This window comes from Phragmites australis, chromosome 16, assembly GCF_958298935.1.
Source record: "Phragmites australis chromosome 16, lpPhrAust1.1, whole genome shotgun sequence".
Lineage (NCBI taxonomy): Eukaryota > Viridiplantae > Streptophyta > Magnoliopsida > Poales > Poaceae > Phragmites > Phragmites australis.
In genome coordinates, this window is record NC_084936.1 from 10,178,595 (window position 1) to 10,193,949 (window position 15,355).

The window sequence follows — 15,355 nt, forward strand, 5'->3', positions numbered from 1 at the left end:
GAAGCGTGAGCCAGCAACCTCCCAGACTGTTTGGGCCGCACACCAGTCGTCCTTTGCAAAAAAAAAATAGACATCCAGAGCAGACGCAAGGGGGCCCTCCGGCTTGATCTTAACCAAGACATTGTTGGCCACCTTCAGATCCACGCGCCCTCAGAATCGCGGGGCATAATGAAAAGACTCCGTCGTTGGATGGATGGAGTAGCCCTAGACGCTTAGGATGCACTCGATCCCTCCCCGGAGGCACCATCCTAGATACGAGCAAGGCCCCCTCTGGCTTCGGGTCGCCACACCTATATACGCATATCGGACTCCAGTTAGCCTGAAAAGAACAAACATTACAGGACAACACACGCGAACTACAAGAAGACAGACATGGCTCTATTAGATAAGGAAAAACCCAAGTACATGAAGCAGAATGGGGTAGTCAACATGCTAAGACTTTGACCCTCTTCGGAAAGAAAAGGAAGCAAAAAACAGACAACTATGACAGAGCTACACCTTTGGGGCATCCACACGTGGAGACTGGTCCCGCGGAGCAACGGTGCGAAGCGAAAAGCTTTCAGAGGGCTGCGGTGCACCTGCAGGCTTTGGATGAAGGACCGGACCTCCCGACGAAGAACCCGGGCGAAGAGCCCCCCGGGCACCTGGAGTCATCTAACCTACCATATAGCGCAGTGTCAGGCTTTGACCATGCCTCGCCCATAAGTTATGGCAGAAGTTCTCTAGAGCCACGCGAATATCCACTAGAGGTGCCTCTGGCCAAAAACCCTCAATCATGGAGTCCAGCACCTACTGCTCCAATACCTTGAAGGGACCAACCCCTGCTCAGTGCAGCAGGGTCAGCTGGAGCACCGTAGCCATGCGTGCACTGGACCTCGCGTAGGTCTCCGCAGCTCTAACCATGACCTTCGCAGCAGACCGAAGCCAGAAAAGTGGCATAACTGACGCCTCCGAGTCGGAGGGTGGTGGCAGACACCTGGCCCCAAGGCCGCTCATAGCATCGGAGGTAATCTGGGAAATGTCTGACACAAGAGCAGCTAACTACTGGCACTCCGAGCACAATGCCACCTACAATGCCTGAGCCTCCTTCAACTCTCACCGCATCTCACCCACCGCAACCCAAAGGGTCTCAACATCACCTTCGGCCAACACACAAGCTGTGTTGCCCACATCGGCAAACTCCCTTGCCTCCCGGAGATACTCAGCAGCCTTCTGCGCCTCAGCCTCTGCATGCTCCCGCTTCAAAACCTCCTCCCGCCGGACACCCTCCAAAGGACGTTGAGCCAATGATCGCTTGACCTCTCCACTCCGGAGAAGGGAGGAGGCCGCAACGAAGGCCCTTGATGCCTCCGGGCACAACACGAAGTCATCCAAAGTCAAGACCCCGAGGCCAGGGCCCCCCTCGATCACCGTGAAGGGAGCCCAGCGGAGGGCATAGTGCCCCCAGCACCAGCTGCCAGGGCCAAGTCACCAGCCAGCTCGGGGCTCCACAGAAACGAGGTTGCGTCACCCGAGGCGGCCTTCAGGTCCACCTCGATGGTCACTGCAAAATACTAAGAAACACAAATCAAGATCCCGGTGCATGATCAAAGCAGGATATAGCTAACGAAGCAATAACGCCTCACCAAGTCCCTCAAAACCTCTCATAGAAGGGCCCGTAATGTCCTCGGCGTCCGAACCAGCAAACCTAAAATCATATTCCATGGAGGCAATGCCTCCTCTCCGGCTTTGGCCGTGGCCGGTAATATCCAGAGAGGTCAGGTCCTTCCCCCGGTCACCACCACCGAGCTAACCCTCACCTGCGGGTGACCGCTCTCCCAACCCGCCTCTAATGCTTCCTATGGATCAGCGGCATCTCAGATGACTTTGCCGTTGAGCCGGCATGCGAACCTTTGGAGATAGAAGCCCGCCAGGCCCAGAGTGGCCTCGCGCGGATTGCGGGAGTGGCGCAAGCCCGTTTCCCAGCAGCCTTAGGCTCCGGCGGATCCCACCATGCCAGAGCCTCCACTCCAAGGTAAAAGCAGACACGGTTGTACTGCTCCTAGCTCTGTGTCAGAGCCACCTGCCGCTCCCGCTCTGCGTGAGTAGGTGGGCCCAGGATCACCTCCACGATCTCCGCCGCACGCTCCAGCGGAAGGTAGCTCTCTGAAAGAAAAAGGAGTCTCACATCTGCGGGTCAAAAACCAGACAAACAAAGAGGACTCACCAAAGCTGATGGGGGGAGGGGGCCGGAGTACACCTTCAGCCATTCTTCCGCACCTTGCTCGAAGGTGTAGTCCTAGCACATCTGAAGGGGCCGAATGCGCAACATGGTGAACTCCTCCACGAGGTCATGCATGCTCATCTTTTCAGCCACTCTCCGAAGAAGGGCCAGTTTGGAAGCGAACTGGTCGTCCGTGATCCCCATCTCCAGTTCCAGGACATAAGCGATATCCTAGTTTGTGGAGCGAAGGGGGGATGCGAAGCCTACATCGTAGTAAAACCATCGCTGCAACCAACTGGTATACCACTGACCATTAATAGCCTTCGCCGGGAAGGCATCGTGGTATTGCAGCCATATCTAGAAGTTAACACTGCCGAAGTTGAGGGACCTCCTCGTCCCATCGCCCTCGATCATCTTCGGCTGGCAGCTGGTAAAGTGGAGGGTCGTAAAGAAATCCGCCCTTTCTTCACACCCCTTCGCCCGCATGGCCCACTCAAAGGTGGCCACGCGGGCGATGGCATTGGCATGGAGTTGTGGAAGCTCCACGTAGTAGTGGCGGAGCACCTCCTCGAGCAGTGGCACCGACAGAAAGCCCAAGCCTGCTTTGAAGAAAGCCTCGAACACCACAACCTCGTGGGCTAGAGGCTCTGGGACCTCCTCGTCCAGCGGGGATGGAGCGACGGCCCTAGAGGGAATCTTCCCTTCCCTAACCATCCGGTCAAGCTCCTCATCATTGATGGCAGACACCCCTAGCATGGTGGTCTATTGGGGATGACTTCTGCTGGCGCGGTGGAGCTCCACCGCTGGCGGCAACCCCATCAATAACGGAGGAACCGGCACCACCTGAGGCCCCCCCGCTGCGGTTGCACCGATGGCTTCACTCACCGCCTGAGTTCCAGCTCCATCCGGGGCACTCAAGCTAGCCATACGGATCGCAGGAGGATAGCGAAAGGCACTAGACGGTAAGAAAGAAAAAGGAACAGCAACCAATGGACGCACACGCAAAGCAAGAACAATTAGAGGCAAAGGGCAGACGAGAAGGAGGCGTAGGAAAAAAAGGCCGCTCAGGGTAATCCCTCTCCTTATAAAGATAAGGGAGATATTATCTCCCCTAGAAAAAAAGGCGCGTGCCCTATCCGTTCGCCTGCCAGGCCACGATCATAGGGGAGCGGAACCGCCCCCGTGACCCCCCAACCACAAGATGCCACACGTCCCACGTTCGCTTGACAAGACGTAATCGTGCCTTTCTTCATAGGGTGCATTCAATGCCCCTTATCACCAACGTCATCAAACGGACAATCTAGATCAAGTGGATCGAATCCTCCAAGACAAGCCAAGCGGTACTAGGGACCATAAGCCATCAACAGCAAAGTCAGGGACTACCGGAGGCCCTGCTCCGAAAGAACCGCGGGCCCGACCGCTCTGCTGGCCACCCTCACGAGGGGCTACTATTGGGGGTCGTTGTTAAGGACCCCCGACAGCCCCATGGCTCAACTAGCCCATGCCCATGGAGTCATGTCTCCCGAAGTCTCCATCTCCCAGAGCTATGCCTCTTGAAGCCTCCATCTCCCGGAGCCATAACTCTCAAAACCTCTATCTCCCAGAGCCATGCCTCCCGAAGCCTCCATCTCCTGGAGCCATGCCTCCCAAAGCCTCCATCTCCTGGAGCCATGCCTCCCAAAGCCTCCATCTCCTGGAGCCATGCCTCCCCGGTGCCCCCATCTCCGAGACTCGGGTATGCTTTCCAAAGGCTACGGGGTGAGTCATCAAGCTTCAAGAAAGATCGGTCAGAAGGGGAACATCGGTCATTCTTTACCTGTAAGGAAGTGACCAACGTTAAATACCTAGGCTAGTAGACGCCGTCCTGACACCCTAGTACAATGGAGGTTATCCTAACACCTCTTACAGCGCAGCACCAAGCCGCAATTGGCGACCAGCTCACCCCTCAGGGGGTAGGCACCACAATAGTTATCACGATAGATATTTATCTTCTATGTAGGCTAAAAAGTAATTATCCAAGATAATGCCTAGTAATTCGGCTAGGTTCTAGATATTTATATATCATGATAACTTGTATACTAAGCTATGTATCATCCTATAAATAGGGGGTCGTGGTCATCTGAGGAGAGGAGGTCACAAGGAGAACGCTCAAAGCAACACACATGACACAGAGGTACAAAACACTAAATCACGTTATGATACCCCTCTAAACCGATCTATATTTCTACTATCAATATATTTGTGATGTTCCTTCCTCTCAAACATCGTCTTCTTGAGTCTCCTCTTTAAAAGAAACTCTCGTCGTACTTGCTGAGATAAGACGATCTCTTACTCAAATAGTGTCGTATTTGGCATATCAGATACTGAATACGCACTGGTCGCGGTGGCAGGACTTACTGGACGGAGGATGCAAGGCTGCGTGAGTGAAGAAAGCTAGTAGCCTGTTGTATTGCATGTGTGCGTTTATATTTTTTAATTTAATTTTTGATTTTATTTGAAGTATAAAAGTAGTCTAAATTTTTTAAATATTTTTATTAAAAAATTAGAGTTCACTAGCAACCCATTTTAATTAGTTTGATCCAAAAGTCTAAGCCAATATTTAATTAAAATTCTCTAAATAAGCCTATTTTTATAAATTCTAGTAATTTTTAATACCTCAAATAAATTCCAAAAATCTATAAAAATTCACTAATATTATTCTCATGTGATGTACTAATTTATATAAATATTTCCAACCTTATGTTATTTGGTAAAAATGTAAGTTTCTTTGTAATGCCTCAAATAACATAGGGTTAGAAATAATTTTATAAATTAGTATATCATATGAGAAGAATATTAGTAAATTTATCTAGATTTTTAGAATCTATTTGAGGCATTAAAAATTGCTAGAATTTATAAAAATAAGTTTATTTAGAGAATTTTAATTAAATATTGGCTCAGACTTTTGATCAAACCATTTAAAACAGGTTACTAATAAACTCTAATTAGTTCATAAAATAGACTACTTATACTCGCAAATAAAATCAAAAATTAAATAAAAAATATAAACACACACGTATAATGGGCTACTAGCTTTCTTCGCGCACACAGCTGTGCGTCGTCCCTCCTTTATGTCCCGCCACTGTGGCCAGTGCGTATTCAGAGGTGCCGAATATAGCACGTTTTCGACAACTAAGATATCGAATACGATGAACAGTACTGTATTCGATACCTTAGGTACCGAAAATTGTCGAACTCACCCTTTTTGGTACCTCGTGTATTGAAATCGAATTTTTAGTAAATGAGGTGCCGAATACTCATGCTAAATTTACAAATACATCAATATGTTGTATATTTTGACACATATGGTGCCGTATATTGTCTATTTTGGATTTTTGTCTGAGTTCCTCCCTTACCATAACTTCTCCAAATTTCAAAATAAACTGAAATAGGAGCATAAATTTATCTGTACACTGTAGTCCGTGAAAGTAAATTTTGAGTTTACGATAGATAGATGCAGGCGATTAGACACAACATCTAAGCTTGGCTACCAATTTTTCAGCATGAAGAAACCTTTTTTTTCCTTTATCTGATTCCTATGCGGACCTCATCTTTTAGTATTTACACTAAACAAGGAACCAATAATACCCGGTTGACCATAGCAAATAGAAAGAAGTCGGCAGTAAATAGAATGGAGGAAAAACCATTGCATCAAATCTATATATTTCATCCTCTTCTCTTCATGTACAAACACACTAATTTTCACTTGTTCTATCTTTTATCTAAATTTAGATTTTAAAACATTTTCTCACAATGATATATCAAGGCTTTCAGTACAATGGCAAGAACAAAGTGCCTGTCAATTGCATCATGCAGCTTGAGAATCCCCTCCCAACCCTATCTAATCAATGGGAGTATGGGTTCAATCAAAGGGAGAGAGTAAGAGTCAGTTTATTTCAGCTAAAGATTGTGAAAACAACTTATGAAAACAGCTTTTATAATCTGATCTAGTTGTTTCGGGTGGAAGAAAGATGCCCCTAAATGATCCATTCATAAAGGCAGAAAGGTGCTGCCCCTGAACTGATCCTGAATTCCTGATGAGATGCATGAGAAGACCTACTAGCATTGTCTTGTTGGCACTAGCTACTAGCCTGCCTGCCTGACTGAATGACTGCCTGCCTGCCTTTGTTGATGGCACAGCATGGCCAACCTAACCATCAGACCCACGAGGGATTCTCTCCTTCCAGCAAGCAATTATGGAGAGGGCAAAAAGGCCATGGGTCCAGATGCCATGATGCTCACCTCTTCCAAAAAAGGCTCCATGGCCAAAAGGTGAGGAGGAAGGCAGCAGCAGAAAGGCACAGCAAAGCAAAGCCTAGTTGCAAAGGTGACCATGACTTATGTCTCTTGCTCTACCGAATCTGTCCTGTGTGCTGCTGCGTCATCGCGTGACTCGGTGTGCGTGTGTGCATGGGTGCGTGAAAGGGAGAAGGATGCTGCCAGCAATTGCAATGCAACTTTAACAACCACTTGGCTGCAAAACCTTTTTGGCTGCCGCGGTGCATGCCTCACCCTTTTTCTCGGGTGGAAGTGGAATGGGATTCGCATACGAGGCATTGTAAATCATGTCGCTTTTAAGGTGTTCAGATTGTCTTAGCAGCATAATTTTTTTAATTTTTAGAACTATTATAGATTATTTTTAGATTTATTTTGCCTTGGCGATGTGAATCGTGTCGCTTTTGAGGATTTTTTAACTTTTCGTTAGGTCTTTTTTTTTTTGTCTTGGCAATGTAAATATTGTCGCTTTTAAGGTGTGTAGACCGTCTTAGAGACACAATTACTCTCACTTTTGAGAATTGTTATAGCTTATCGGTAGGTTTATTTTTTCCTTGGCGATGTGAATCATGTCGCTTTTGAGGATTTTTTAACTTATCGTTAGGTTTTTATCTTGGCAATGTAAATCATGATGTTTTTAAGGTGTCTAGACCATTGTAGCGATATAATTCCTTTCGCTTTTGAGAATTGTTATAGATTATTGTTAGGTTTACTTTGCCTTGGCAATGTGAATCGTGTCTTTTGAGGACTTTTGTAACTTATCGTCAGACCTATTTTTGTCTTAGCAACGTAAATCATGTCGCTTTTGAGGTGTCCAGGCTGTCTTAGTGACACAAATCCTTTCACTTTTGAGAATTATTATGGATTATCATTAGGTTTATTTTGCAGATCATGTTACATTTGAGAATTGATATAGATTATGTTAGGCTTATTAGGATTCAGCCCACTGATATCTTATTTCCAAATAATTCAAATTTAAATGTGTGTTCACTCTTGCATTGTACTCTCAAGATAATTATATTCAACCTGCAGAATATTGATTATTTAATGATGGCTAATCTAAATACTATAGATAAAAAATTATTCTGCTCTAATTATATCACTTGGGTTCACGACTTTGGAATAGGGGTTTTTTCCCCTCTTTTCCAAGATTGATGGAATAGCAACTTGTTAACTAGAGCCCTTACAGGAAGTAAGGCCTAACTAATACCATTGGAAGTGTTCAACCATGTAGCAGCAAGCTCCTATACAATACTGAAATATGAGGTGTTGCCTCAAATCTAAATTATTTCTTATCGAAAAAAATGACTAATGTCTCATCAATAATGATGCAAGATTCTAAATTGTTCTTTAATTTCTCCCAAGCATAGTATAACAACTCCTTCCAATGATGCTTTCCAACTACTCCTTAGCTCCTAGTTCAATTCCTTTCTGTCGTCTCCTGCTTGTGATCTTGTTGAGATCATGTCAAGGTCTCAGTCAGAACTAATACCCCTTTTTTTGTTAGTCCGGCTGATGCATATCTTTTTGTGGTTACATCAGCTATTAGGTGTCCTAAATAATAAGGAACTTAAATTAAAGCCTAGTTTATTGGCCGACCAGGTAGATTAATGTGACCAAAAAGTGCTGTCATGTCTTGTTGTATCGTCACTGGATTATTGACCACTCCCAAGTATCGTAGGTGTCTCTTGTTGGATCGAGTCAAATGTGTCATTACAGAAACACCATGACTGAAATTATATAAAATTTCCAGTGTCATGACTAGACTCGAGTGGCCTGTAAATTATAGAGGCCTGTAAAGTAGGTCCTGGTTAGACTCAATAATTCATCGAAAAGTTTGCGATAAGTTGCAAACCGTATGTTCTCTCTGCTGATTCTTGGCATCGCTGTCAGTAAAAAAGAACAGAAATTAGGAAGAATTCATATTAAAAACTGAATGGAAATACCTCACATGATAAAAACAATTGTGTACTAATAGACGCATACAACAAATGTTATAAACTCCTTGCTTCTCCCAACACTCAATCGTGCGGTTGATGTAACCACCCGCCCTAGCCTAGTCTAAAATCATTCATTCCAATTTTTTCACATATTTCGTATGCATAAGCTTGTGTCTTCATCCATCAAATTAGTCTGCAAATTAGGCTGCAAAAGTTGTGGTTCTTCAGTTCCCTAGGACCAACCAACCGACCGATCTGAAGTTGCAATTCAATCCAATTCAATTGAATCCATCCCTAAATTTCCCAGCATTCAAGCTGCCGTCAGGAGTGTAACACCAGGCACAATCTGCACGAGCAGGCCGCGAATCGTCGCCTTTACCGTTCTCTCCTCTAGCCCCCACGATCAATGATCAGCACATGGGAAAAAACAGGTGAGCAGCTGAAAAAGGTAGTGGCAGGACACCACAGCACAGAAGAATCTATTGATGATGGGGTAATGGGCAACAGCAGCTGCAGCCATGTTGTACAGAGAAACAGAGCATTTGATGATGAGGCAATCTGCAGGAGCACATGGTTGGATGGTATTGAGCCTGGTCATTCATGGCATACCAGGTATATGGGTCTCTCAGAACAGCAAAGTTTCTGCATGTTTTCTCAGAAAGATTTTTTTTTTTCTGGCAGAGAGTTTCACTCAGACAAACCAACCAGGTATGATCAACAAGAAAGTGATTTACATCAACTGAGAACACAGCAATGACAATAGACATTGTGCCACACCAGTTAGCACTTTTACTTCCAGATCTAAGATAAATCCCAGTTCAAATTTCATAGCTAGAATAGCATTCCCTTGTACTGCTAAGGATAACATAACAGGTTCGCAAAACAGCCAACAAACCTCGAGGTATACCACTTTAAATACAGTAGAAGAGCTATTCGGAGTCTGATGAATTGCCAGTATCTGATTGTCGAACGCTCCGTTTGGTGGCGGCGGCATTCTTGGATGCATTCGCAGACCCTTCTCCGTCAAGGAAGATGACTTGGGATTTCGCGAGACGTTCCTCCAGATCCTCGGTGCTGAAGTCATCTTTACCACCAAGCTCATCAAACCCAACCTTGGAGTACCAAAAAAAGCAAAAAGACAAATAATTACTGCTTATGCGTGGCTGAAGAATCAACTACAAAGAGTGTTCACTTACCATGTAATCCTCAACCTTGGCATTCTTTACTATAGCAAGAGTTGGAAGGACAACAATCCTTAGCTTTTCCGTCAAAAAGGGAGCTTTTTCAGCATGAACTTTCACAAACCGTGTCTCTACATGCTGTTTTGCAAGAATAGACAAGTGTTTGTCCAAAACCTGCAGACCGAGCGAGATTTAAGAAAATGGTTTTGCACAGTACAAGAGTCAGCGAGATGTAATTGATACCACCAATGCAAATAACTAACAAAGTGCATACATAATAACTGCATTAAATAAGGTGAAGAAACAAAAATTGCAAGCGAATAATAGTTTTGAATTTATAAATGAGAAAAGAGTTCATTGAGATTAATCTTCTGAACTTCTCTTTTGTAAAATGGCATCTATGCAATCAAAATTGCACTGAAAATTCAAACACGTAGTTTTTAATATTGCAAGACATCCCTACCTTTGAAGTTCATATCGTTCAACAAGAGAGCAAAACTATGTCATACTGAAAGAATGGAATGCATTCATGGTGCAACATCGAAGGGCTATAACACAAATCCATGAGTCCAACTCCAGCGGAAATTTGGTGATACTTATAAGATGAAGCACATCAGATGGACGGCAGATCGCAAAACAGTTGCTGTCCTAGATAGGAATGATGTGGAAGAATCACATGCATCATCTGGTTGCCAACAACTTGCATTTGTCGGTTGCAAACAAGCATAAGCAACTAGTAAGGCAATGGGTGCAAACTGCGAAGTCGGTTACATGTAGTCATGGAAGACCTTCTGGACTACATGCTAATGATGATGGGCTATACACAAGGAAATGCAGTCACTAATGATTGTCAGGGATTCAAAAGATGTTTTCGTTGATGCCAACCAAAACTTTTTGCCTCACATTCTGAAATACAACAGGCGGCCGTGCTATGGACACATCTATGGTTCTGGGGAGCATCAGCAGTCCAATGCTTACCTTGCAACATACATCACTTCCTTGGACCCCTGCAAAAGCACTTGCCTCAGTGCAATGAAAATGTTGTTGAATAAGCCCTTCTACCGATTGCTACCAGCAAAGCTTAGCTAGCTACAGCTAACTTGCTATTCCGCCATGCACTCTCATTATTCATTCTTTGCAGAAGCCTAGAATCTTCAACTAAGGAGTTGAGAGTTCATTTGTCCGAACTATTAGTGTAATACGGATCTTTGTTAGCAACTAAGAAAAAATATGTGCATCCTGTTGAAGATATGTGGTGTGAAGTCCTCAAATGAGCTTCTCCTAGGCCAAAGGGAGTTCAAATTGCCTCCTAAAGTGTCTGGTTATGTGTGCTTTGTGCAATATCACCGACCTTCTATTAGCAAATTGAAATAGTGCCACCCTTCACTTGTGTAACACTATTGGCTATGCATCGGGACAAAAGGGTTAGAAATACCGAGACCCTGATGAGAAGTTGAGTATCAGTGTGAGCGTTCGGGAATGTGAGCGATACTACATGTCAAGGCGATCTAGGACTTAAGAAAGAAGATAACTGTGATGGTTGAGCAGTCAGCACCTCGGCAGCAGAAGAGCAGCTACAACATATCACCTGCATATAAAGTATTTATGGCATTCCCAAGTGGAAAGAAGAAACGACGAAGGAGCTTCGCACACTTGCTACTGTGAACCAAACTCCTAAGGCAATGTTGGTTGCAAAAGATTATAATAAAACATATGGAATAGACTATGATGATACCTTTGCGTCAGTAGAAAAGATGGACACGGTAAGAAAAGTGATTCTTTTTGTATACTCAACTTTTAATGGCCACTTCATCAGTTGGATGTGAAGAATATTTTTCTCATGATGATCTATGGGAAGAGATCTTTTTAAATATCCCTTCTAGATGTGGAAACAGACAGATAGTTATGAAGCTTGCAGACTTGGGAAGTCGATGTATGGCCTACAACAGTCTCTGCGAGCATGGTTAACAGATTCAGGCATGTGCTCTGGACCTGTTTGGGAGAGCTCCAGCTCCTGGATTCTTACAGGATCTAGAGTTTGTAGGCCAAAATTAATTAATTAAGTGGTTTAAGCCTCTATTTTTAGAGGAAGAAGATAGCTCACCCAAACACCCCCAGTCCAACCCTAGCTCCTCCTAGGACAGACTACTCTTACTACCACCGATAATACACACTACCCATTTCAGAAAAAAAAAGCTATCTGCAGCGGTTTTAGCTCTCACATGTCTTCCTCTTCTCCCACTCACCTTCACACACCCATCCTCCAATCTTTCTTGTGTCCCACAGCCACCCTCCCCATATGCGAACCTACCCAATTCGAAGTCTTGAACCACCATATAAATATCACTGGGGCCTTTCTCACTAACTATTTCCACGGCTTTGAAGTTAGAACACAGCCAACTAGCTTGTTAAAAAGAAAAGGAAAATACACAAGAGGAACTGTGTCTTTGTTTTTAAGGAGAACGTAGGCTTGAACTATGGCACCAACTACCAAAGCCTTAAGCTCTACCACTGGGCTAAAAACCCCTGTTGCAACTGTTAACATTTGTGGTCTGAATGTATCGCTCAAGTACCCTCATTGGTCTTTCTTTTACTCCCATTGCCAAATATAAATGAGCAGATAACATCCATGCAAACCTTTTGATTATACTACTTATCAAGTATCAGCGACTTGAGAAAATGATGAACAAAGTGAGCAATGCCACCAGCATACCAATAAGAAAACAGAGGTCGGTCCACATATTCGCTCAAATGAGGTAGCGAGGGCAACAAGGAAGCATGAGCAGCATGTCCAATGGTGGGGACATAAGCACTCCAAGCACCTGCATTTGGTGAGGGAGAGGTCCACCAGTAGCACAGCCGCAAACTGCATAGCTGTGCCATCCTTTGGTGAGTTCCTTGTGAATTAGTCTTTTGGGAATCTTTTATACATGGTGCCATGGTGCGGAACGAGACCAAGAGATGAAGGAAAATGTATCCAAAACGTGCTCCATAGCTCATATTGATAAGTCCTAACAGTACATTTTTGTGGTATTGTGCTAAAGACATGCACTTGAATGACATACATTTGAATGAGTGTTATGGGCTAAAATTGAATTGGGGACTCCTGGGAGGCTCTGCGTGTGTGAGGATGCAGAGACCAGGAGGGGTGCGCCTGGTGGTTAACAAAAGATATTTGTATTTGAAAGCCCCATTTCAATGTGCCAGTCTTTTCTATTGACCAACACACTGTGCAAACCCCTTTAAGACAAGCGAAAGAAAAGGACAGGCAGCCGCTGCTAAACCAAGATCTCTGGCAGAGCACGAGGAGTTTCCTTCAATATGATGATGAGAATGGAAACCAGAAGCACGACTGGGTCTTCGTAGTCCGAGATGTTAGCGTCATTCGTGGGTCGTGGCTGACCCTCCATCCTCCAAATCAGTATTCTAAATGGATATTAGTGAAGGGAATTTCTGTATGATGCTATACAGTTAACACAATATGTGATGTACACATTAGAACAACAAAAATAAGGCTCTGAGGACTAAAGCTGACCTATATGTGCACTAAATAAAAAAATAAGAACCATTCAGCATGTGATCAGTGTGCTAGGAAAAACTTAACTACCGTGACCAGCACATAAGAAGACATAAGCAGCCAAATGGCATAGCAGAGTGGTGAACGGACCACTAATGCTTGTGCAGCAACATGTGTGGCTTAAGCTATCTGGATTCATAACAGTCCTTCAATTATTATGTTAACATTTAGCTTCACTGTGATCCACTTCCACATCATAAATCGTAGTATTTCCAAGAAGGAATGTAATTCTGCCCACCATTTTATGTGCAATGCAATCAACATATTGTTGCCAGAAAGGCGAATAATTCAGTGCCACACGGTAATAGACACAGAAATCAACTATTCAATCATTAGAAAAAATAAACAAAAAAATAAATAAGGAAAAAGATGGACTGCTAAGCCATGGTGCATCTGGCTCATTCATTTGCCTTTGCCCTAGTTATCCGCTAGTTCGTCTCACCTCCTAGGCAAGCTGCTTGGCGACCGCCACTTTCGCTCTCGTTCCAGCAGTGTCTTCAGCCTACAGCAGCAGCTCCACCTCCACCTCATCTCCTCCCATCCTCGATCATTCCATTTCACATATACTCTGTGGCTCCGTGCAGGAGAGGAACTAGCAAGTAGGGTCCAGTGGAGGAGCGGTGCAGCGGCCAGCAGCGTTCAGGTGCTGGTAGCAACAGGCTGGAGGCGAGCTAAGGCAGAGCAGGAACTCTGGGGGCGACATGAATCCAGGTCGCCACCCAGGGGTCGATCTGGATGGTGATCCAGATTGACTGTGTCCAGCGTTTTGGGATGACAATCCTGGGTCCAGGATCATGGCATCATCCCTCGATCCCGGTGACTTGGTTAGGTAATCTGATGTTTCAATTATTGGATACGGGATATTATTTATAGATCATGTGGGTTAAATCTTATTGCTTTGTAGGAAGCAACAAATGTAAGGATTAGAACACCATAGAAAATGAAGAGACGGATGCCTGAAACTGAACTTTCAATACCACTGACTAGATAGACAGACCGGTGATGCCTTGAGTTGGAGGCCTAAACTGTAATTAGTTGTTGAACTTCTGGGTTGGTATTTTAGGTGTGGACTGATTGGCCGCATACTGCCCAATGTGAATGAACTTAAAAAAGCGTCTAAGTTTCATTTCATTCATAGGGGGGAGGTAATTTAAGTTAATAGTGTCAACAAATTGATGATAGAAAGTTAAACAGCACGACTAAAGCTGTAGAAATGGGGTTCCTTCACTCAATCTTGCAGATACAACAGAAAATCCAGGAGTCCATTATGACCAGTACAAAAAGGTCTGATCTTGATCTACGAAATGCACAGCACAACGCAATATACACACCATTCCCAACAGAACAAAATTTAACACGAGATCTGCATCCATACCAAGCATCAGTGTAACTGTAATCGAGAGAGAGGGGGCAGGCGCACCTTGCATGGCCAGTTGTCGCGGTAGAAGTGGCAGACGAGTCGCTCGCTGGCTTTCGCGGAGGAGAAAAACTCCTTCTCGGGGACCTCGGCGTACTCCCCGTGCCCCAGGGCGCGCCACTTCGCGCGGCGCTCGGCGGCGCGGCGCATCTGCTGGATCCGGCGCTCGCGGAGCGCCTCGATGTCGTCCGGATCCAGACGTTCGAGCGCGGCGATCTCCTCATCAAGCTTGTCCTCCACCGCCTTCGCCACCGACAGCACCTGCTTCTCCAGGATCTGCAGATACCCGCCGCCACCGCGTCAGAGAGAGCGAGCAGAGAGGGGGCGCGTTGAGGAGGGGTGGGTGGATGGTTACCTGGCTGACGACTCCGTCCATGGTGGCTGCGGCGGGAGGAGGGATGGGCGGCGGCGGCTAACCGAGATCGGGATGGGATCCGGACGCCGGAGAGTGGAGTGGGGAGGGAGAGGGACGGATGCGCTTTGTCGCGTGCGATGGGCCCGGCCTGCTCATAGGGATTACGGCCCAGCTTCTAGATTTTCCACGTCGACGTTAAGATTCGAATGGTACTAGCTGCGTTACAACGAAAATTAAAACTTCGTTCTGCCCCAATATAAGAGATTATGTTTTTTTAATTTTACTGTTCAGACAATAGAGACGGATGTACGAAGACATGAAAACTTCCACATATAGGCAATTATGAAGGAAGAAAGTCATAATGTATA

The 15,355-nt window shown here is 45.2% G+C and overlaps 1 protein-coding gene across 1 annotated transcript; it reads right to left on the bottom strand.

Annotated features, from left to right (window-relative positions):
- Positions 1-9,148: 9,148 nt before the first annotated feature.
- LOC133895647 (thioredoxin domain-containing protein 9 homolog) lies at positions 9,149-15,147 on the bottom strand. Its single transcript, XM_062336109.1, has 4 exons — positions 14,988-15,147; positions 14,636-14,908; positions 9,654-9,812; positions 9,149-9,569 (listed from the first exon to the last, which is right to left on the bottom strand). Exons 1-4 carry the CDS (start codon positions 15,006-15,008, stop codon positions 9,387-9,389), a joined length of 636 nt encoding a protein of 211 aa, XP_062192093.1. The 5' UTR covers positions 15,009-15,147; the 3' UTR covers positions 9,149-9,386.
- Between the last annotated feature and the right edge of the window lie 208 nt (positions 15,148-15,355).

Excerpts from the sequence above, each read along its gene's own strand:
- LOC133895647 (XM_062336109.1), bottom strand. The coding sequence starts at position 15,008 with ATGGACGGAGTCGTCAGCCAG. Across the intron at positions 9,813-14,635 it reads GCGACAACTGGCCATGCAAG|GTTTTGGACAAACACTTGTC; the intron begins GTGCGCCTGCCC and ends CTCGGTCTGCAG. Across the intron at positions 9,570-9,653 it reads CCAAGGTTGAGGATTACATG|GTTGGGTTTGATGAGCTTGG; the intron begins GTAAGTGAACAC and ends TGGTACTCCAAG.